Genomic DNA, 24,224 nt, shown 5'->3' with positions numbered 1-24,224 from the left:
GATTTATTTACATGTTAACCGGCTCAACTACCAGCAATACCTTGGGATGTAGTGACAATTGTCGGTCTATTACTCGCGTGAAAGCTTACCCCAGGGGTGTCAAACTCAAATACAGAGTGGGCCAAAATTTAAAACTGAACAAAGCCGCGGGCCAAGGTTGAACAAATTAACCTTTTAATAGGGACCCAAACAAGTTTTGCATTGAATATTGAACAAGCAAGGCTTATATAACTTTATAGAGACATGCAAAATCGAGTTTCAAATAATAATAATAATAATTAAAAAATATCAATGGCATATCAAATAAAATTTAAATAAAAAATGTAATGCCTCTTTTCTATTTGCAGCCTTCTGAGGTAAATATCAACATTAACTTTTTTCACAAGCTAATAAATTTGAAAATACCCCTCTACTGACCATCAAAGTCGCCAAATCGCCGGTTAAACTCAGCGCGATTGCCGCTGTATAATACCGGTGGGCCAGCTCTAATGTTAATTTGAAATTGCCTCAAGGGCCAAATGAAATTACACGGCGGGCCAAATTTGGCCCGCGGGCCAGAGTTTGACACCCATGGCTTACCCTCTTGATGCTGCTGTATGTTTTTCAAAAAATCCAAAAGTGTTTCTAAATAAAAACTAATAGCTGAAGTTTGATCGTAAGTGCTTGTCTGATACGTAAATGCGACGTAGCCAACGGTGTATTGATCTGGCGTTGTTTCAGCACCACGGACAGTGCTTTATCCATCATACCCATCATGCGTTCACACCGGTGTGTGTATGTGTGTGTGTGTGTGTGTGTCTGTTAGCTTTGCCAGACGCGAAGACTGTAGCTTCGTGGAGTAAAATGTTCAACAAATGCAAGAACAAGAAAAGTGGGTGGAGCTTGCAGGTACTGTGAGGGATCATCCAATCACTCAAGCAAGCATCTCTGTGTAGACTGACTGCTGCTCTCTACCTCATGATGTGACCTCGTTCTCTGAGCCTCTGTAGTTTGTCGACTTAGTGGTAAACGGACATGATCATGTGTCCGTTTGCATCGTAGTCACTCACTCTCCAGTGGTTTCTCCTTAAAGCTGTTAGAGATGACTCTGGTCACAGGCTTCCCATCCACCACCATGTGCTGGACTGAATGAATGTTCAACATGACATGAAACCACTTTGAATCTCATCAGTTTCTGTTTGAAACAGAATACACAACATTAATCACTGAACTATTTTGATAAATGATTAAATAAAAAAAATACTAATTAAAACCTAAGAGTTGTGAAATCTTCTTGCAGGCCAGAATCATTTCACATAGTTGCCTGTTGCAGATAAAAAAAAAAACATATACATACAAATTGCTTCTTTGCAGATTATCAACAAAATACCAAAGATAAAGCAAAAAAAATGTTCTAAAATTAAAATATTGAAAAGTTGAAGTTCAAGTACCTTATTTACCCAAGTACAAGAACTTCTGAACTTCTTGAAATGCTTGTGCAGGTTCTAGAGCAGAGGTCTCAAACGTGCAGCCCACAGGCCACATGCGACCTTAATGTCAACTTATAATGTGGTTAATTTAAAATGTTTTTTGATATTTATGGACTTTTGTTTATTTTTGCTTTTACCTTTTCACTTAGCTGACCAGAGTAGACATGTAGTGGCCCCAGGTCATTTGCCTTTGAGACCCCTGTACTCGAGGTTTGGACTGTGTGTGTGTGTGTGTGTGTGTGTGTGTGTGTGTGTGTGTGTGTGTGTGTGTGTGTGTGTGTGTGTGTGTGTGTGTGTGTGTGTGTGTGTGTGTGACTGCCTGACCCTCGTCTGTTGGTTCTGATCCTCTCTGGTCTCATCTGGTCCGTCCTGTACCTGTACCTGTACCAACATGATTTCCTCAGGGAAATCATGTTGGTTTACAATAAGGTTTTTTAGTTGTTCAATAGGAGTGTGGTTACTTGATGCTACTGGTCTTCCAAGTTCATCCACAGTTGCAGGTGAGTTGAGTGGTCCATTCACCACTATCCTAAGATGGTTCTCACTGCTCACTGCTCAATTGCCTTCGGGGCATCTACTTCTATCAGGAGTTCCACTTCTGTATCAATTTCAGGCACCTGTACTTCTTTCAGGTAGGGCCATCTGCTGAGGTCATGTTGAGAGAAAATATTTTCTTTTGTGACTGGTGTCCTTGTTTGTGTGTATTTTTTGTACAGTTCAATAAAGTTGTTTGAAGAAGAACCGTAGTCTTCCTTCCTGTTGCATTGAGTCACCTCATAAGTTTTTCTGTACCGAATGTCACTGTACTATCAGGATCCAGGAATGCATAGCATAGGTAAGTATTGTATTGCTGCCTTTCAAAGCTTTTACCTGTACTGTGACTATTGACAACTTGCAGTCTGTTCCGGCGCCCATATCCTCCTCCTTTTCCTGCGAGACGAGAGTTCCACCGACATATTTTCTCATTTGGGTCGACATATTTTCCGTTTACTGCTTGTCTCTCAATGTGTAGCATGCTAGGGTGTTTTCCTTGACATATTTGGCGTCATTCTTCATTTACGTGTTTTGCTGATGTGCTCCTTGGTTAAACACCCGAAGCAGATACCATGGTCTTTAAGGAGCTGAACTTTGATGTTGTGGGGTTGAGATGTTAACATTTTGCATTTGTCAAATTTCTTTCCTTTATTGCAAAAGCAGCAGTTGCCACTATACCCACTGGTACACAGGTTTTCAGTCTTTTGATTTCTTGCGTCATCTGTGGTGTATGTCTCTTGTTCCAATTGTTGTGGCAAAGCTATTACTATTGCTCTCCATCTTTCTTTTAGCTTGTACGTGTCATTTAGTAGATAAGTGACTTGCAATTGAGTAAAACCAGCCAGGGGTGGAGTTGAACTTGTGACCATGATGTCTCCTGCACATGGGAGTATCGGTCTTAATCCTTAATCCTCCATGCTTTTAAGTGCATTCATAGCATTGTAGCATCCTCGCAGGTAGAGGGCATAGGCATGCAGTGCAGTGCCATCATCAGCTTTTCTGTGCCTCTGCATAGCCTATGCTGGGATACATACATGTCTCTTCGAACCATAAAACATGGAATTGATTAATTGGTCTCTCAACGCAATTGACAAAATCATCTCAACAACGAGTTCAGGTTCGGGGAACCTACCTGTCGTGTGTCTGGCCATTCTCTCTGTCGAGGACATCGAAGATTTCTACATTTTTGAATTTATGATGACAGGTCATCTGCTACTCGGAGTGTGCCCTGATTTGTTGGAAAATTAGAGAGATGGCAGTCACCATATAAAAGTGAGTAACAGGCAGTACTATTTAATTGTGGCTTTTTTAGTGGGAGATGTTCTCACAGAACACCCAAGGGTACAGCGATCCTTTTATTGGACGTGAAACAATTCAAATATTAGGGATCTTTCATCATGATTTGATCCTCATCTTCCATTTCATGATTGCTAGTGAAGGTGGTGGTGAGATATCATCCAGTACAGTGTGTAATACTATCCATGTGGCTTTTCATACTGGGCTAGCAGCTGTAAACGTCAGTCTGTATCAACAGTTCCCTTCTTTGCTCTGTTTTACCTCAAAAACATGTAGAATCACCCATCAGCGTTAAGTGTAGAGTGTTACTTACTTACAATAAAATTCTAACACCTCACTGACAGCAACAATATCTAACAACAAATGAAGGAACTTTGCCAATAAGGAGATGGATCACTGTTTATGTGAAAGCAAATGTTGGAGGGAATTCAGGCAACATGATCCAACTCCTCTTCGTTTAACACTACTCTTTTGTTGATAAGTCCATAGATGGTTATCCTCTCAACCATAGTGTGGGTTGAGTTTTAATGCTGTGGCACCAAGGCACCTTCACATCTTCACATCATATTTAATTGGTGATGGTAAAGTAAAAATAAGACTCACAAGAGAGTCAGACGGTGTGGCTATAATGTTTACAGCCGAGGCCATTGTCCTTGAGTCAGTGTGTTCCTATACAGTGTTGGGGGTAACAAGTTACAAAGTAACGGATTATAGTAACGATATTACTTTTTTGGGTAATATCAAAGTAAAGTAAAGCATTTTCTGCGTTACCCATGCCGAGTTTGCCTGTGTGTAAAGTTCTAATCTGTTTAAGTGATGTGTGTGTGCTTTCCTACGCACTGTTGTCATGGAGATCGATTTGAGTGACGTAGCTGCTGGTACGAAGGCGAAAAATGGAGATGGATATGGAGACGCCGGAGAACAGGCTTTTAGCCAGCAGGGCGTCCGGGCGTACTGAAAATAATAAGAAATTAGACGCCCTACTTTTTGACAGGAGGTCCTAAAGACGACCTATTTTTTCCTCCCGTTTCCCCCGGTAACCACAGAAACGATGTTGCGATGACGCATGCAAAAACTGAGGCCATCACGCACCTGTCTATACCTGCTTAGAGTCTGTCCAAGATCAGTTTGGAACACCAATAAAACGATTCCAACAAGAAGGACCTATTAAATGCTGGAAAGTATCTGCGCAAAAGCGAAACTTGGCTGCAAACAGCACAGATTAAGAACTCCCCGTGACAGAACTCTCTTCTTTCTCTCTTTGAGCAGTTAACAAAAGAAATCAGCTGATCTGATGCATCTGTTATTCCCTTAATTACAGCGCTAAATGTCTTCTACAGAAAGATTGAGACCACGGAGTGAAAACAATGAAAAGTGAGCTCTTGAGAATCTGTTAACACGTTTTACTAAGATCTACTCTGATCCCATGTATTTCATCAAGACGGTACTCCATCCTCATCATAAAAATCATTATGTATGTGTCATATATGGATGTGTGGATACAGTATAACTGCGCATAGAGAAATGATCCATTCTGCTTTGGATCATATGGTTTTACATGCCATTATGTATACATTATACAATAAACACTATGTGGGCAGGCTAAGTGATGTTTGTCCATATATCTACAGGGTAAATTAAGAAACGGGAAAGTAAAGTAATAAGTAGTGAAGTTACTTTTCAAATCCAGTAACTAGTAAAGTAATCTCATTACAATTTACAGAAGTAACTAGTAACTAATTAAAATTTTTGAGTAACTACCCCAACACTGTTCCTATAAGAAGTGGTGATAACAGCAAACATCAGAGAAGCAGCTATTACTGAGTGTCCTCATGGGAAATGTATTAATTTGTCATTGAAATAGATAATTAGTGAAGCAAATTAATTTGTCAAAGCTTAAAACACATTTAGAAAATAGTTCATCATCAGAGACAAATTACTTTCTGCAGTATATTACAATTATGCATTGTTATGTTGTAACTGTGATCTCTGATTAAAATAATCAAATAGTCATACAATATCACAATTACAGTATGTATATACTAAATGTCTATTTCAGCTGGAGCATTAATTGTGTGTAAAATGATCATATTTACAATTATGTAAACCTATTACAGTGATGATGTAATAGCTGTGCACTACAACCACAGGAAAACTACATCTCACAGATCCAGTTTTGCTCTAAACTACAGTTCTCATCATTCCATTCCGCTTGCTTTGACGAACGGTGCCAGACTTCCACACAGTCCTGCTCCCGTCCACTATAGCTGTTAGGCTGACCTTTACCCCAGAACCTGCAGGATAAGAAGAGACAGCCACAAAGAGAGTTAAAGGTCCAGTGTGTAACATTATGGAAGGTTTATTTTTTCAAGATTTCAAAAAAAGTATTTGGTCTTCATAGCCTTAGAGTTTGCCTTATATGTTCTTTCTTGCTCTCTCTGAAGGCCACTGTTTTACTCTGACACACGTCTGTATGTTGTTTCTTACGTTAGAGTCAGTGGTGAGCCATCCACCCATTTCCAGTTCCCTTCTATTCCTGAATCAGACAGTCCAATCCAGGCTTCTTTGTCATTTGAATACAAGCTGTTGACGAAGGTCTATGAGAGAAGCAACAAACAGTTCAACGTTACCATCATCTTAATGTTTTCCACGACTGGAGATGCACTGAACATTAGAAAGAAAGAAAAAACATACATACATAAAGCTACAGCTGAAATTTGTTGGACTGAAAGTTAATGTTAACAATGTAAGAAAAACTTTTACGGCTGAGTTTAGTGTGATGACCATTTGCTGAAGAACCAGATATTTTCTGCAAGACTAACAGATGCTATACGACCTACATGTGTAACAAATTATTGTACCTTAGCAGAGCCTATTATTTTTAAAAATGTGGGATAAAACTGTAAAATATTTCAGACTGCAAACACCTGCCTGCTACGTCGAGAGATTGGGTTGTTTGTGGGTCATAAAACATGAATAATATGCTGTCAGACACAACAAAAAGTGAGAGGAATTACAGTGTCCGATGTTATTCGTTTGCTGGCTCATCCCTGGGGACAAACTCTTTTACATTTTTTCATCGTATATGTGGACATGCAGTAAGTGGAACGCAAACATAGTACAACACAAGTAAATTATGATGTTCACCATTTCACTTTGGCTTGTTATGATCGCCAGGTCTCCTCCTTCACCTTGACAGTGTTCTCTGCCTTTCTTCCAGGTTTTCTTGCCAACAGAAGCATAGTAGCAGCTGTGCTGAAACTTCTTCCAGCCTGATTTACATTTCCTCTCTGAAAATGTGAGACATTCATTGAAAAAAAAAAAACAATGAATAAAAGGCTTTTTTTTAATTTAAAATCAGATCATTACTACTGGAGCTTCTTCGCGGATAGCCACGGGAAGATAAAAAATGTCTTGATTATCCTGACCTAAATAATTGCAATTAACGAAATCATTGCAATGACTGAAATATTAGATTCTAAAATTTAAACAGGCATTACCTTCTGTCCATACCTATTTTGTTTTGTTTACATTTATTTAAGATCATACATTTGGGTTTGACATCAAAAGATGAATATGAGACAAAAAATTAACATTTCAGCTTTTACTTCCAGGTATTTACATCTGGATCTGATACACAACATAGAAGATAGCACCTTTTGTTTGAACCCACCCATTTTTCATGAGCAAAAGTATAGGAACATGTGACTGGCAGGTGTGTTGTGTTGCCCAGGTGTGTCCTATTACATTGTTTATTCAAACAATCAATAGCACTGAATGCCTACGCTCAGTTTACAATTGGGTAGGGTAGGTTAGAAGTGGCCAATTTAGAGTTTTTGGACTGTAAGTGTGAGTGTGTGAGTGAATGGTTGTTTGTCTCTATATGTGGCCCTGCGATGGACTGGCGAACTGTCCAGGGTGTACCCCGCCTATCGCCCAATGTCTGCTGAGATAGGCACAGCACCCCCCGCGACCCTCTGGTGGAGGATGAAGCGGTAGATAATGGATGGATGGAGGTTAGAAATGAAACCAAGATGAAAACCATAGAGCTGTCTATGGGTGAAAAATAAGCAATTGTGAATTTGAGAGAAGATGGAAAGAAATCAATCACAGCCATTGCACAAATATTGGCCATAGCCAGTACAACCATTTGGAATGTCCTGAAGAAGAAAGAAACCACTGGTGTAGTAAGCAACAGATGTAGAACAGGTAGACCAAGGAAAACATCAGCAGTTGATGACAGAATCGTTGTGAGAGCTCCAGCAACAACCTCCAGAGGGCATGATGAACAAAAAAAACGATTATTACAATAAAAAGAAATTCACTGCAATTAATTACTTGTAAGTGCTTTTAATCGCAAAGAGCAATGATATTGTATATTGTCCCATCACTGCTTAGCGTCTCAATATATTGAACGACCAGGTTTTTGGGGCGCAAATTCCAAGACGACAATGCCAGATTGTGCGGATTTGCTAAAAAAGGATTCCAGACCTTAACCTAATTGGTAATCATTGGCATGTGCTGGAGGAGCCTTAAAGCTGTAGATTTGAAATTAGCTGTTTGTTTGAAATGTAAACTAATATATATAAGCTCCACACGACTCTCTTTGTGTCTCTCTATGAAGCACTGTTTTTGTTGTTTCGTGTCTGTGATGACACGGAATGATGCATTTTACATCACATCGTTTTGATATTTGCTGGCGTTTTGTTATTTGCTGGAGTTTTGGGGTTTGCAGTGCGTTTGCCCTGTCGACCACCGTACAGATGAGACCAAGATCAACTTGTACCACAGTGATGGGAAGAGAAGTGTGTGGAGAATCAGTGAAGCATGGTGGTGGTAGTGTCATGGTGTGGACATGTATGGCTGCCAATGGAACTGGTTCCCTTGTGTTTATTGATGATGTAACTGCTGACAAAAGCAGCAGGATGAATTCTGAAGTGTTTCCAACAATATTATCTGCTCATATTCAGCCAAATGCTTCAGAACTCATTGGACGGAGCTTCACAGTGCAGATGGACAATGACCCAAAGCAAACTGTAAAAGCAAATATGGAATGTTATCAGTCAATCACCTGACCTGAATCTGATTGAGCATGCATTTCACTTGTTGAAGACCAAACTGAAGGGAAAATGCCCCAAGAACAAACAGGAACTGAAGACTGTGTCAGTAGAGGCCTCACAGAGCATCACCAGGGATGAAACCCAGTGTCTGGTGATGTCTATGCCTTCCAGACTTCAGGCTGGTATTGACTGCAAAGGATTTGCAATTTGCAAGTATTAAAAAATTAAAGTTTGATTTATGATTGTTTAGTTTGTTCCATTACTTTTGGTCCCCTAAAAAGTGGGAGACACATAGAAAGTGTTGTAATTCCTACACCGTTCACCTGATTTGGATGTAAACGCCCTCAAATTAAAGCTGAAAGTGTGCAGTCAAAGCAAATTTTCATTTCATTTCAAATCCATTTTAGTGGTGCATAGAGCCAAAAATAAGAGAATTGTGTCAATGTCCCAATATTTATGGATATGTATTTTGCCACTTCTCTATTTCTCTAAAAATGTATTTAACCTTTGAAAACAATATGCTCATTTGTCAAAGAAAAACTAACAGGAACTCTCTGAAAATGAAAATGCCTTTGAAGAAATGGCATTGTCATGTTCAACCATTTTAAGCCATTTAAGATGAGCTTAGTTTTACATGGGGAGTTGAAGTAATGTAATTTTACCACAGGACATCTGTAATATTAATGGCCAATTCACACGGGAAAAGAAATCTGTAAAACTACAATTGAGAGGGATAAATGGGCCCAGTTGCAGAGTCGCCGCTATGATTGAACCTTGAACATTTCATAAAGTTACATTGAGAAGAGAATATCTTTTACAAGTGATATCATACCAAGTCAATGTATGTTTTTTGACTTACCATTAATCGTTACGTTTAGTTTGTCAGCTTCTGTCCGCAGATAATCTCTCTCGACTGTCAAGTTGGTGATTTTCTGTTTCAGCACATCTCTCTCCTCAGTTACGTTTTCGCAGCTGCTTTGAAGCTGGTCTCTCTCCCGGGACATCAACAAGAAAGCAATGTGCATCCTGTCTAATGCACGTTTAAGTATGTTCAGAGCTAGCTGCAGATTGTCTCTTTCCCTCGTCATGTTTTGGTGACTGCCTTCAATCTTGTCCTTTTCACTGTTAGAGTAGTTGTATCTTCCCTGTAATTCTTCTACATCTGTCATCAAGTCGTTGTAACTCTTGAGCAGATTGTCCTTTGATCGTGACACATTATTGAACTTGTTCTGTAGATTGTCCCTCTCCCTGGTCGCTGAGTCATAACTGATCTGTAACTCATTTTTCTGTTTAACCAATGCATCAAGCTTTGTTCGGAACAGGTCTACAGCTGCAGACAAGGCATTGTTATTGATGTCCAGTGAGTTCCTGCTGGCTCTGAGCTGCTCAATATCTTTGCTTAAAGCAACCTTAGAGGTCTGTAATTCACTTTGGCTTAGCTTGAGTTTGTTGGTTTCAGCAGTCAGCAAATTGTTATTTGTCTCTATTTGGTCTTTTTTCTTTCCTAAGTAATCATAATTTTGCTGTAACTGACTATGTTTAGCTTCAAGAGTCTGTTTCTCTCTCCGAACCACCTTCATATCTTCCTGTAGGTTCTCTTTCTCCTTAATCACAGCTTTTATATCGCTTAGATTGTCTTTGTCTACCTTTCGATCTGCCAGAAAACAGAAATATGTTCTTGATGAGTACATTTACAATGGCATTTGCCAGCTTGCTAAAAACATGACTGAATATGAGAGAAACAAAGAGTTGAACTCACGATGGATGCTCTGACCGATGACACCAGCCAATAGGAGAAGACTCAGGAGCCCGAGGCAAACTGTAGCAATCTTGTACGGGCTGAATCTCAATGTATAAACTGACAATAAACAAAATAAAAACAGAAACTTTAATTTCATGAAGTGATCACTGGAGCTTGTGGTTAGGACCTTCACCTAGATTTATTTAAAAGATTGTTGTAAAGAACTGCACAGAAGAAGGATTTTTAGTCCAAGTGCTGGCAAATTAAATGGTATTTTAGCGATGCACAAATAATTATTTGAAATGTCTTCAAAAACACACCTTATCTGGTAACTTAAATCAAAACACACACAACAAACCAGTGGACATTACATTCTATGGTTGTGGTTTATTTATTATGTCTGCACATTGTTTTAGTGAATACTCCCTCTCGTGATCTAATGCATCAAAACTAAAATAGGAAATAAATAATGAGCAAATTACTGACAAACAAATTTATTTTCTTAATTTCCATGTAGCAGTTTATGAAATGACTATTAAAAATCCTTATATGAACCATGTTTTATAAGTGATCTGATGAGTCCCATTTGTGTAGAACACACACTGTTTTTGATGTTTTTTTTTATTTTGTACTGTTTTTCCTAAGTTAGCTGTTGTTATGTACATTAAAGGGGATATTTGTAATAAATGTATTATATTAAGACCTAAAATCACTATGTATCAGCAGAGATTAAGAAAACATAACGCTTGATAACGCTTAATTAATGCTAATAATTTTTTTCTAATTATTAATTATTTTATTTTATTTTAAAAGCAAAGCATTAGCAAAAATTATAAATAAACAATGATCACTAACACAAAGAAATGTTAAGCATTTCAAAATATCAACAAAATGAAAAGAAACTGAAGCAGAGAAACATGAAAGTCCATTTGTTCTCTGTCAGACCGGAGAATTATTTTTTAATTTATACCCTTTCCTAGGAATGAAAAGTATGTTAAACACACATTTTGAGGATTTCTGCTCCAGTTACTATATTCATATGAACTAAAACAAATAAGGAAATCAATGTGATAAAAAGCAGTCATTTCTGACTTATCTTGATGAGAGACTGAACCCAAACATTTTAAAATATGAGCACCAGAAACATATTTGTAGATGAATAGAATGTCAAACAGTGTCCTATCACAAAACATGTTACAAATATAAAATAAAGTTCTTAGTTTTTACCCCACAAGCGTAACTTGTTGCTATTCCCGAGAAGCTGCCTGTAGTCAATTTTGCTGTCATCAGCGTCCATGTCTGTCACTGTAGAGGCACGGTACTCAACAGACATCTTTGAATACGTTTAATAAGCTTCTGTAACAGCCGAGAAGAAAAGTGACATTTTTGAAATGAGATTTTTTTCTGTTTTTGCATAATTAATATTTACATTTCATGAACAAAATGGCTCTTACCTGTGTATGAAAAGATGTCAGTTGTGTTTTGTGCCGTGTCAGAAAGAAAAACAAATGTACACCCTGCACTGATGCTGCTATCACAAATACATCTACATAAGTTCCCTTTACTCTTGTGGTCCTTCATCACAAAGTGAGGGTTGGTCAATAGGCGGAGCTTAACTTGATCAATTAAAAATCTAAATCAGTTTTCTTGTTGTATCATAGTTTTAGGTTTGTTTCTTTTGTGTCTTTGCCAATCAAGATGAAGTGATTTGTGAGATAAATCAGATTCTGGTGTTTGGCATCTTTGGGGATAAACCTGGTGTAATAAGAGTTCTACACAAATCAGCAACAACGTGTCCTCACCCCATTCACACTTATGAGGAAGAGCACATTTCCCCAAAAACACAAATATGCTGAACATGCAGCAAAATCTCCTGATTACTCAAGTTTTGTTCAAACGTCCGTTTGCTGATTCAGTTAAAAATCAGTATTTGTCACTTAGCCTTTCAAGTTTCTTTCCAGACATGGGCGTTAAAATGATGTGATTATTTCTTTATTATTTATCTTGAACACAGAAAATAAAGGATAAAAGTGTTTTCTATTTCATAATTAATAAGCCATAAGCAACATTTACAGTGGCTGCCTAAGAGATTAATTCAATTCAATTCAATTGTATATGTATAGCACCAAATCTTAACATACATCATCTCAAGGTTCTGTACATAGACAACATCATGCAGAGCAGAGAAACCCAACGATGCACACAATGAGCAAGCACTTGGCATCAGTGGAAAGAAAAAAAACTCTATTTTAACAGAAGAAATCTCTGACAGATCCAGACTCAAAGATGTGCAGCCATCTGCCTCGACCGGTTGGGGTGAAAGGAAAAATGGGGGACAAAAGAGAGGTGGGGGAGAAAAAGGGGGAGAAAAAAGACAAGAGGGAAGTGAAGTAGAGACAGAAGAAAGTGACCAGGAGCAGATATATAACAACTGTGTCAAGTTAAAAGTTTATACAAGACAGCTAGTCAGTGATGACTACTACTACTTATTATAGAACTACAGTCTACAGCATAATAATAATGGTGATGACATGTATGGTGATAATAATAATAATAGTAGTAGCCGCCTCGAAACTGGATCTGGATCCTGCAACCTGCAAGATGAGGACCAGAGAGAGAGAGGAAATGAAGGAAAGACACAAACTAGGGTCTACTCACTATATATATATATATATATATACATACACATTACACAACGTTCATTAGGAGTCCACATATTTTTGAAAACATATTTTTACACATGCATACTCTCAGGTCAGTGTCAGGTCTGTGCCTTACTATGTTTGTATATATTATCTCAAGCGCTCTTGAAGTTATGGATATTTGACAAGGATAGCCTTATAAAAATGTCATGCTACAGTGATATTCTACCATAAAAGCAGGGCATTTAAGTAGAAGGATGCAATGGTAATTTCTTTATCACAAACAAGTGCTCACAACAGTAGTGGCAATTCCACAACAAAAAATCTCAATGTCTAAATAACTTGATTAATTTTGAAGTGTTTTCTTGGTCTCATGATGTCAAAATGTGAACATCATGATGAAGAGGACTGTTTAAATTCAAATTGTCATTGAACCAGAACTTTTTGTGGTTCAATATTTGGTTTTCTGTATGATTAGAAAAAATAGATAATAATAATAGAAATGTTGAAATCATACAGAAAACTAATTTATAGAACAGTCAAGTGGAGAAATTGATTTTCTTTTATCATTGTAAGTATTTTTTCTTGACATGATGACAGGGGAGGTCCTTGACTGCACATCACTGAAACATAGATATGACCTTTTGAAGATATACGACCAATGCTGTTGTTTCCTTGGATATTGTCAGACCTTCATATGGTCCAGTTTGTAAAATTTAGGTGGGTTTACCGACATCAATTAAATATAGTGGTATGCAAAAGTTTGGGCACCGATGTACATTTTCATGATTTTCCTTTAGAAATCATTGGTTGTTTGGATAATAAATGTCAGTTAAATATATCATATAGGAGACAAACACAGTGATATTTGAGAAGTCAAATAAAGTTTATATGATTTACAGAAAAAATTTGGCATGTGCATTTTATTGATTTCAATACCTTTAGCACTAATTATTGGAACTCAAAATTGGTTTGGTAACCTCAGTGACCCTTGACTGCCTTCACTGGCTGCCTGTGCATTTTAGAGTCCATTTTAAGATTCTTTTATTTGTTTTTAAATCTTTAAATGGTCTTGCCCCGCCTTACCTCTCTGAGCTTCTCCATCCTTACACTCCTGCTCGGTGCCTCAGGTCAGCTGACCAGCTGCTCCTGGAGGTACCGAGGTCTAAACGGAAGCTCAGATGGGAAAGAGCTTTCTCCATTGCCGGTCCCAAACTTTGGAACGCCCTCCCGCTTCATATTAGACAGGCCCCCTCACTGTCCATTTTTAAAACTCATCTTAAAACACATTTTTATTCTTCTGCGTTCAACTCAGCATGAGACTCTGCTCTTGTTTTAGTGTTTTATTGTTTAAACATTTTTATTGTTTTATAGTTTTATTGTTTTTTATTATTTAAACATTGTTACTGTTTTATAGTTTTATTGTTTTTATTTTGTCTCCTATGTTTTATGTGCCATGTTTTATTTATTGTACTGTTAAGCACTTTGTACCAGCTTTAGCTGCCTAAAGCGCTCTATAAATAAAGTTGAGTTGAGTTGAGTTGACCTCCATACACAGGTGAATACAATCATGAGAAAGGGTATTTAAGGAGGTCAATTGTAAGTGTTTCTCCTCTTTACATCTTCTCTGAAGAGTGGCAACATGGGAGCCTCAAAACAACTCTCAAATGACCTGAAAACAATGATTGTTCAACATCATGGTTTAGGGGAAGGATACAGAAAGCTATCTCAGAGATTTAAGCTCTCAGTTTCAACTGTGAGGAACATTGTGAGGAATTGGAAGACCACAGGCACAATTCTAGTTAAGGCCTGAAGTGGCAGAACAAGAAAAATCTCAGATAAGCAGAGGTGAAGGATGGTGAGAACAGTCACAGTCAACCCACAGACCAGCTCCAAAGACCTACAACATCATCTTGCTGCAGATGGTGTCACTGTGCATCGTTCAACTATTCAGCGCACTTTACACAAGGAGATGCTGTATGGAACAGTAATGCAGAAAAAAGCCACAAACAGAGTTGCTTAAGGTATGCTAAAGCATATTGGGACAAACCAGCTTCATTTTGGAATAAGGTGCTGTGGACTGATGAAAGTAAAATAGAGTTATTTGGGCAAAACAAGGGGCGTTATGCATGGTGGAAAAAGAACACAGCATTTAAATAATTCTTGCACACTTTCTGTCAATCACATAAACTTTATTTCACTTCTCAAATATCACTGTGTTTGTCTCCTATATGATATATTTAACTGAAATTTCTTATTCAAACAACAAATGATTTATAAAGGAAAATCACAAACATTTACAGGGGTGCCCAAACTTTTGCATACCACTGTATATAACCCATAAGTGTGTTTGTGTAATTGATATTAATGATAAATATACTGTCTGTGCTTAAAGCACTTAGTTTAGGGAGGCCACCATTTTGTGCCATCATGTTTCTAGCAGCTGCACTTACTCTGCAAATGAAGAAAAACAGCTTTTCCTACATTACGCTGATGTGTTAACCAACAAAGAAGAAGGAAATGACAGAAAGATTGTGAGTATGGAGAGAGTTTTGAAAGTGTGTATATCCTTATGTAAAGGTCATATTAGTTTTTTTGACTTGCTTGTGAAATAGAGTGGTGATGGGAAGAGTCCACTGCAATTTACATTATATGTAACGGTGTGGCTTCCTACCAAAATAGCATTGTTGTGATGTTAGCAGAGCTCTATAGCATGTAAATAAATATAAAACCCCATTCATTTTAATAACACACAATGTCATTGTGTAGAATGCGTTTAGTCATTCAGGGTCATAACTATGTGAACAGAAGACAAACACTGCTGTTTCCATGGATATTCTCTAATACTTTTCTTCTCTGTATGGTGTCAGATGTGTCCACTTTTACCAATCTGTGCACAGCTGTGCACATCCAGCCTGTAGTGGTGATGTTGGACTCTGTAGAATATTCTTTCCAGGAGGGACAGTCTCATATCAGGTGTAACATACCCATTGGTGACACCCACACAAATGAAACCGAGACGCCGGTAGAGCCGGTGGACAGCTTGGGTGTACGCTGTGGTTCCCAGCACAACAGAGGAGTATCTGTGAGTTGTAGCAAACTCTAGAACCTTCTGTCCCAGCGCAACCCCAACTCCACACCGCCGACAGCTCCAGTCAACAGACATTCGCTGCAGCATGACGGCACCTCTTGACTTCTGGCCAACAGCTGCCACGACACCCACCACTTTGCCTCTCAGCTCTGCTACCCACAGACAGGAGTCTGAGGACAAGGACATATCAACATCAACACATCAACAATGGATAAAAGATGTCAAAACAAGACAGAAAAAGGCAAATCAGTCAAAGAACCAGCGCAGAGACTTATTTATGTTTTACTTTATAATAAATCAGTTTTACTGATTGCACCTTTTCTCATTAAGCTAAAAAAACCTAAGCATCAATAGGGCATGATCATTTTAAATGTTGCATTCACAGGCATGTGTGTGTCCTGGCTATGTTTTGCGCGCGCAAGCAGTTTATACTGCATTGATAATCTTAAATAATCTTTATCCCTGCTTGGAAAACCTAGATATATGATCTGGAGTACCCTGATCAATGCTTTTAGGTATATAGATAATATGGTCAAGTCAACCTGCTCAATTTTAAATCAAGCATCACAATTCGATGAGAGGTAACTGAGAAAAAAATGTCCTTGTTGATGTCACAGGAGAATGGTCAGATTGGATAAAATTATGAAAAAATAAAAAATAAAAATAAAAAAACATAAATTTAACTTGTTAACTACTGTTCCAGGTGTCATGTGTTCCTAGTAAATTGGCTGGTGGGTGTATTCTGTATAACCTGGTGATTTCATGTAGAACTCCTCAATGTCACCCATGTCTCTGCTCATGGCATGTTCCAGGTAGCCATGGATTACATGCCTGCTGCAGATGTAGCGCCCACACAACACAGCAGCTGGGAGGAGGCCTATCACCCCCCAACACATGGTGAGGACAAAACACAGCACTGCCACAGGAGAGATATGGACAACAACAAGAGAACACAACAATGAAGAACAATAAGTGAACATTTTGACTCAACGTTACATCAAAGAAAAAACATCAATTAGTAAAAATTTACACAATTCAGACTTTATTTTTAAACTTTTTTCCAGGCTGCAGCATCATATAAAAAATTCATGCAGATCCCATACCTGTCACAGCAGTGTAGAGTAGGAGACTCTCAGGGTGATGTCTCAAACCTCTGAAGGCAGTGTCTGGCACCATTTCCATCATCCCTTCATAAAAGTTACGTTGAACCTCAGCTTTGTCCATTGGCTCAAACTCACGCACAACTAAAGTGTGGAGCCCATTTAGTTTTACATTCCTTTGTAAGACTTTTTGCTCCATTTAAAAACACAGGGGATATGCTTAATGCCTGAAGTCTGACTGTTTGACCTTGAGCTGTAATTTTAAGGAGGTTTTTGTGGGTCTAGAGGTTTGGGGAATTTCTGTCTGTATGCTATAGATAAGGTTGGCTTATCAGTTCGCATATGTTTCAGTGAAACGGGTACTACGCAGTTTTGTCCTATAAGATAAATCCACCACTATAACTGTGGTCATCACGGTATGTTTCGGTTCGGTCTAGTATGGTACGGTTTGGAATGGTAAAGCTCTTGGTCAAGCTTGCATTTTGACTGATAAGAGTACCTTTATTTGGTAGGTGTGGGCTGTGCTCGGTGGCTGTGTCAAATAGCATCTCTGCTCCAGGCCACAGTATAAAGGAAACTCGTCTTGTGATCATTGGTTAATTTGGTGAATCTATAAAAAGAGATTTTGGTTTGGACTTGGATGTGGCTTCCCTTTGAGGACAGGCTAATGAACAGTTAATGAAAAGCTCATTGCTGATGGTCAAGTTTTGTTTGTTGCTTTTTTCTCCTGATTTCATGCATTTAATAGACATGCACATTTCATGAATTATGAAAGAACACAGTGGTGTTGAAGAGCCTGGATGAGCACCATTATTTTTCTTCAACCTAAATATTTAATGTTCAGGGATATTCTTAATGCACCACAACTGCAAGTTGCCCAAGAATTACACATGAAAATAACAGAGGCGTTATCTGAATAAATACAATAAGGATGATAAGCAAACACCAACTGTTTCTATATTAAGACTTAAGACACATCTGTGAGCTCTACAGAGGGATTTCACTAATGCATTGTAGTGGTTTATCATAATTTCTGCAGAATGAAAATAGACCCAGGGTGATGACGGCAGAGGACTAGGAGCTTTGGAGGATGCAGGGAAATTGGCAGAATGTGACTCACTTCTAGTCCAAGAACTCTCAATTGGTTTGTTGAGATCAACAAGAATCTGTGTACATCAGACAAGAGTGAGCATGCCAAATGTGACATGAGGGTGGAACCAGCTGGCTTCTATATTTAAAATGCAATGACGCCTGTTGATTGTGAATAAAAACTGAACGGACTTGATCTGCAACTTTATCAGAGTGATCAGAACAACAGAGCTCATTCCTTTAGTCAAACAAAGGTAGGACACAAATGACTTAAAGTCAAAAATTTACTCATCTATGGATGATATAATAGGCTCTGCGTCACTGTGAGTTTGAGCAAGCGCCACACCTGGTCTGTTGGCATCAAAGCTGTGACAGAATAGAAGCACACAACAGGATATTTAAAACATGGCTCACTGTTCACATGGAACACTATCATGTCCATTCGTTTTTTTTTTATTCATACAATGCAGAATTTTGAATATAAATACCTAAAGTGCTGATAACTCTTGATCTGTGGGAGCTTTCAAAAGTAGGGACTCAGATGTGTCTGCCAGTCGATGGTCTTTACTATCACTCTGCCATCTGCCGTTCCAACAAGCTGCGGAATATTGAGGCGACTTTCAGGAGAGCTGTGTTCCACTACCTGTTGACAGCAAGAACCACAATGAAAATAATTATTTTACTTTTCCCCAAAAAAAATCACATTTTACACATTACATATTGCAGTCTATATAAGCATTTGGCTATTGTATAGAAATCAATTTATACACATATCAAGAGCCTTAGCCGACCTCATGTATTGACGCCACACTGAGGCCTTGGACACATGGGTTGGCAGCAACTTCACATGCCAATCCTTATGCCCAGGATTCTGAAAAAAAATAAAAAAATGAGCTTAGCTGAAATGAGAGTAATCAAGTTTCCTGTTCAAACATGGATATTGTGACACTTCCAATCGTCTGATGTTGTAAAAACTGTGACAATTATAAAAATAATATATTTGTTAAAAGTTAACACGTAACACGAACAGTCAGTGACGTCTGGTCACCACAATCTGATTGGCTGTTGAACATGGATACAACATTCAAGTTGAAACCAAGTTATGGCGAAACTCTATTGTCAGTTAGTCATGAGAGTGTACTAAAATTTTAACCATCTTAATTATAAAAAACCTCCCACAGAGGACGTAAATACATCATGACTTAAATATCAACGGAATATGATGAAGTAGCATACTCATAACTCATAGCTAACTAACTCAATGAAGGGGAAACCACAGCTGATCAAGTGTCAATTTGATTAAATTTCAAAATAAAATTCTAAAGGCAATTCAAAAGATTGCGAACTCTATATCTTCTTCTAATTTCTCTACTCTGGCTAGAAAGGAGAAGAGAGAGCTGGATCTCAGCCAGAAACACTCCCACAGCAGGAAACCCACTGCCCTTGTTATGTTTGGTTATGAATGTAGCAATGAGTCGAAACCCTGGGAGGCCCTGCCTGTTCAGTTTATGCTGAGTGGGCTACAGTGTGAAGGCTTCTGTCCGGTTCATCATTTCCTTGTTCCTTCTCCATGCCCCTGGCCTTTTTGTGTTTGCTGCCATTTCTGTTTTCTGATGAGCATTAGTCACCCACAGACTTTCAATAGATCAACCAGAAAATACAGACAGTGATGTGCTTTTATTATAGTTAGTCCAGCAAACTGTATTAGAAATAAAATGGGTACTTGATGGATGTCCATGCCGATTAATAAAGAGGGACTCCTTGCTTTTTTGACCAGTGTTGATTTCCAGGTTCAAGGTTCAACAGTGTTTTGTGATTTGAGTCAGAACCAATTTTTCTAGGCATTGCATGGCAACTGGTGTGAGTGCCACTGGCCTGAAGTCATTAAGGGTGGATGTGTCTGGTCTTTTGGGGACTGGTATGATGGTGAAGGATTTGAAAATGTGTGGGACTACTGCCTGGGATACTGAAAGGTTGTAGATGTCAGAAGGGTGTGATTTGTGGGGGGAGGGGGGCGATTCCCCCCCTCTGGTTTTCCTATCCCTGTCTCTGCTAAATTAATTTTATCCCTGGTGGGGCAAGGACTTCCCCCCCTTGATAGCGATGGGTGTAACTTAACTGATGGTACATAAACTCGTCTCGTCTTCAAGTTGGCAGATAAAGTAGCTGCATTTAAAGTAAAACTGGATTTGTGGAGACGATGCATGAACAGAGGCATAATTTGACATGTTTCAAACATTGGCTGTGATTTTGGAAACGACTCAGCCTGAGCAGTCATTGCAGGATCCAGATCCAGTTTCAAGGCTAATACTATTAGCTATATTAACTATTAGGTGTCAAATTATCGCGTTAAGAGGGCTCGGGCATGTGGCATCATTACTTGGCATGGCTGCCATGTTGGAGGCTTACTTCACTTCCTGTACTTCACTACTACTGCTTGGACCTCTGCGCACTGTAGACGTACTGTTCTCAGTCGCATGTCTTCGTTTGCTTAATTTGGCGTTACTTACCATCTCAACCATGTGAAACCGTTGCTGTGTCGTGGTATGTAACAGTGCAACACACAATCGCAATGGGAGAAAGATCGGCAATGGGTTAACTTTTCAACGCTTTCCTGCTAGGAGGCGCAACCACGGAGAACCCAAGTGTCCGAGTCGTCGGCTCACATGGAAAATACCTCAAGTTGAGGGCAATTTTTAGGTGAGATTAAAAATTTGATTAATTAGATTAATTAGATGAATTAATAATAAATGCATTTTTTTAATCACTTGACATCACTCGTCCTAATGAGTCGCTGTTTAAAATCATTTTTGTGTTCAGATAAAAGATAGGTTTGCTAGAGGCCACCGGTATAAAGTTAACAACGTTAACATTAAGTGAGTGAGTACCAGAGAGAGAGCATTTTCATTTCAATTTTTGTAAAAATTATGTCATTGTTAAAAAAATGTGTAAATATTAAATACATTTTGTAAATTGTTAATAAACTGAAAATTATACACACAAATCTTATCTCCTGTGTGCTTAGTACATTTTAACATTAAGAAACAATTCATTGCTTGAGAAACAAATTCATTGTCATAGTCTGTGGACCCCCTGAAATAGCCTGCTTACCTTGGTTGAAACGAGTGATTGTTTAAGTTGCTTTAGCATCATCAAGGCGTGTGTGTAAAATTCCCAGGAGATCAGCAATTTCTTAAATACCCTAGCCAGTCCAGGTGACAACCAATGACCGTGCCATTTTAAAATTGCCATTGCCTTTACCATGTCTCCATGTTTAAATGCACTTGTTGCTGCAATGTGATTGGCTTATTAGATAGAAATGAGTTAACCAACAGTTGTAACTAGTAAAATATTGGGCTGATGTGCTTTCATGACACTGCAAACAGATTGATTCAATGGAGGATAAAGGTCCAATATAAATTTGCAACAGATGGAGGACTACTCTACACACACTTCTTTTTCTAAGTGCAGCAAGAAAATATAATGGCCTTGGAATACTAGGAAGGATGTCTACAGTCTACAAACAGATGGTTTTACAGATGGTTTTTGCATCGGGCTCATTCTTTATTTGCCAAACATGTTCTGGCTGATTTTTCTGTGGTGACACGAGATGGGGGACATTGTGAAAGCTTGACCTTTGCCTAAATATACATATTCAAGCTTAAAAATCTATTTTTATTTTGAAGCAATTATGTATCTATGTATGTAACTCAAATAGTATATTCAGTGTCTGCCGTTGTCGAATCCTCCAAAAAGTTACAAACTGCCACATTTAAAGCAGCTCCATTTGTTTTTCTCAAGTCGTACTTTACATAGAAGCAACACGATGAAAAAACAACAGGACAAACGTAATTCACACCTCAACGATACACACAGTCATCGCAGCTAGAGCAGAACAGAAAGTGCATAAGGATGACACAGGGGAAGAAGAAAAGAGGAGGAGTTGTGAGAGGAAGGTGGGAAGGTGTTGGGATAAATTCCAAAGTTTCTTGTGTAGAGTTGCAAAGGGAAAAAAAAACATGGAGATGCTTCATGTGAGTCTGAAAAATGTGGAGGAGAAGATAGAAAGAAAGATGGGGGCAGTGATCTGGAAAGACAACTTCATGAAGAGGATGTTTGTTTAACCCTGTGATCTAGGTAGTGAATCAATGACCGTTTTAATCAGTTAGGGCTCAAAGGAATATTAGGAGAGTCGGAGGACAATTTTACTGCTGCTTTATGATTATATGAGATAGAAGGATCAGACATACTCACCCCCATGGTTTACAGAAATACTTCCTCTGAGCTTTTTGGCCTGTGGCAAATTAACATTAGCCAACATAATGGGACAAACAGCTACTTTCTCCACATCATAATAAAGTCATGCAGGTAACGGTATATATCACAGTATAGTAATTAAAACTAAAACTTAAAATATTAGTACCATACTTGTCACATGAGTATTTTCTTTTATTAAAATTTAAAAAAAAAAAATATTTTATTTCTCTTATTCACTGGGTCTGTTGTTGCTATCGCCGTTCACTTTACTCAGTCTCTCCTCTCTTTGCCGCCGTCTGTTAGACTAACACACATGCAGAACATAACCGATTGCATCAAAACAAATGTAAGGAGTTCCCACTTTATTCCAAAAAGTATTTCCTTTCGAGCTTTATTCCAGTAATGTTAAATAAGCCTTTCCAGCTCTACTTTTACACAATTGAAATTAAAGATGGAGCTGTTCATTAATTCATTAATAGTTATTGCCTTTTTATCTGTTGAGGGTGTAGATCAGCCGTGATACTGTCATTATCAAATGTTTTGGATACAAACTAAAAGTCTACACAAGAACATCTGGAGCAATCCTTATTACACTTGAGTATTTGGAAATGTCTCCCGCCATATGATGTTCTTCCTCAGTTCATTTATTGCCTTTGGTTTTATATATTCTTTTGAGCTTTGTTTCTTCCCAGCTTATCTGAGTTCTGTTGTATGGCTGTGCTTTAACTTTAAAGGTATACTGCACCGATTTGAATGTGTCTTTGTATTGCTAGAATAGCAGTAGTATTTTTTAGAAAATGTACTTCCCTCCCTCAGTTTTTCCCTGACTTGTAAATAAATCTGTTTTCCCTAATCCAAATTTGTTACGCTTTTCCCTTTAAAGGGAAAAGCCGAGGACTTAGGCGTGGACCCGAATGCAGAGCAGGACAACCAGGTATCAATATAACAATATTTATTATAATAATAATAAATATACAAACAACAATAGCCGACCAGCGGTATACTCAATAAGAATATATATATATATATATAACAATAACAATATAGATATAAGAATATAGATATAATTATAGATATATATAGATATATAAACAAACGACGAGCACGTGCTGTGTTAGCTAACGTGACAACGGGGACAGAGACAGAAACGGGTTGAATGTCCAGCGAACGCAAAGTCAGCGTCTTCAACGACTCTTCGTGGCGACACAGTTCGTGATTGTTCCTCCAGGGAACGGACTCACTCGAGATGACGAAGAGCGGAGTCGGGAAGCACACGAAGATCGAAGAAGGGCGACGAGGCGATGCTGGCGTGGAGATGACAACGGGAACGGAGAGGAACAGGAGGTAGCGATTCCGGGGTGGAAAGGAATCCGCAGGAAACTCCGTGATCCTCTCTCGACAGGAGACGTGGTGACCTGAACAAAGACGTGAGGTAAGGACGAACGAAGTCAGGATTTCTAGCAGCAAAGAACGAGTAGTTACCAAGCGAGCGAAAACATGGATCTGACACCAGAAGACGCGAAGCTCCGCCTTATAAGCCCACGTGATCGCTGATCAGGAGCAGCTGGGCTGGAGCTGCGCAGGTGGAAGTCATTCTGGTGTCATCAGGGAACTAGGTCAGCCACGCCCCCTGCAGGGTGGAGAGAGAGAGAGGAGAACACAGAGTGGCGACGAACAAAACAACAACAAATAGGTCTGTGGTGCGAATGTGGATCGTGACAGTACCTCCCCCTCAACGGGTGCCACCTGGCGCCAAAGCAGGTACATCGGGGTGATCGCGGTGGAAGTCCTGGATCAGGGACTGGTCCAGGATGAAGCGACGAGGAACCCAGGATCTCTCCTCCGGACCATAACCCTCCCAGTCGACTAGGTATTGGACCCCTCGACCGCGCCTGCGAATGTTAAGAATTTGATTAACTGTGAAAGCCTCTCCGCCCTCGATCAT

At 38.8% G+C, this 24,224-nt stretch overlaps 2 protein-coding genes across 2 annotated transcripts; both read right to left on the bottom strand.

Annotated features, from left to right (window-relative positions):
* Window positions 1-5,147: 5,147 nt before the first annotated feature.
* Window positions 5,148-11,445, bottom strand: LOC310943830 (uncharacterized protein). Its single transcript, XM_083909501.1, has 6 exons — window positions 11,328-11,445; window positions 10,119-10,217; window positions 9,219-10,013; window positions 6,447-6,589; window positions 5,787-5,896; window positions 5,148-5,593 (listed from the first exon to the last, which is right to left on the bottom strand). The coding sequence occupies exons 1-6, from the start codon at window positions 11,431-11,433 to the stop codon at window positions 5,455-5,457; spliced, it is 1,392 nt and encodes a 463-aa protein (XP_083765627.1). The 5' UTR covers window positions 11,434-11,445; the 3' UTR covers window positions 5,148-5,454.
* A 4,163-nt stretch (window positions 11,446-15,608) lies between these two features.
* LOC310943670 (N-acetylaspartate synthetase-like) lies at window positions 15,609-24,224 on the bottom strand (the record flags this gene model as incomplete). Its single annotated transcript, XM_083909306.1, has 5 exons — window positions 15,609-16,003; window positions 16,585-16,749; window positions 16,937-17,077; window positions 23,521-23,694; window positions 24,026-24,224. The coding sequence occupies 5 exons, from the start codon at window positions 24,222-24,224 to the stop codon at window positions 15,609-15,611; spliced, it is 1,074 nt and encodes a 357-aa protein (XP_083765432.1).

The sequence above is a fragment of the Microchirus variegatus genome (assembly GCF_963457635.1).
Source record: "Microchirus variegatus genome assembly, chromosome: 23".
Taxonomy (NCBI): Eukaryota; Metazoa; Chordata; class Actinopteri; order Pleuronectiformes; family Soleidae; genus Microchirus; species Microchirus variegatus.
The sequence above is the reverse complement of the archived record's forward strand: the minus strand, read 5'-3'. Positions and strand labels throughout refer to the sequence as shown.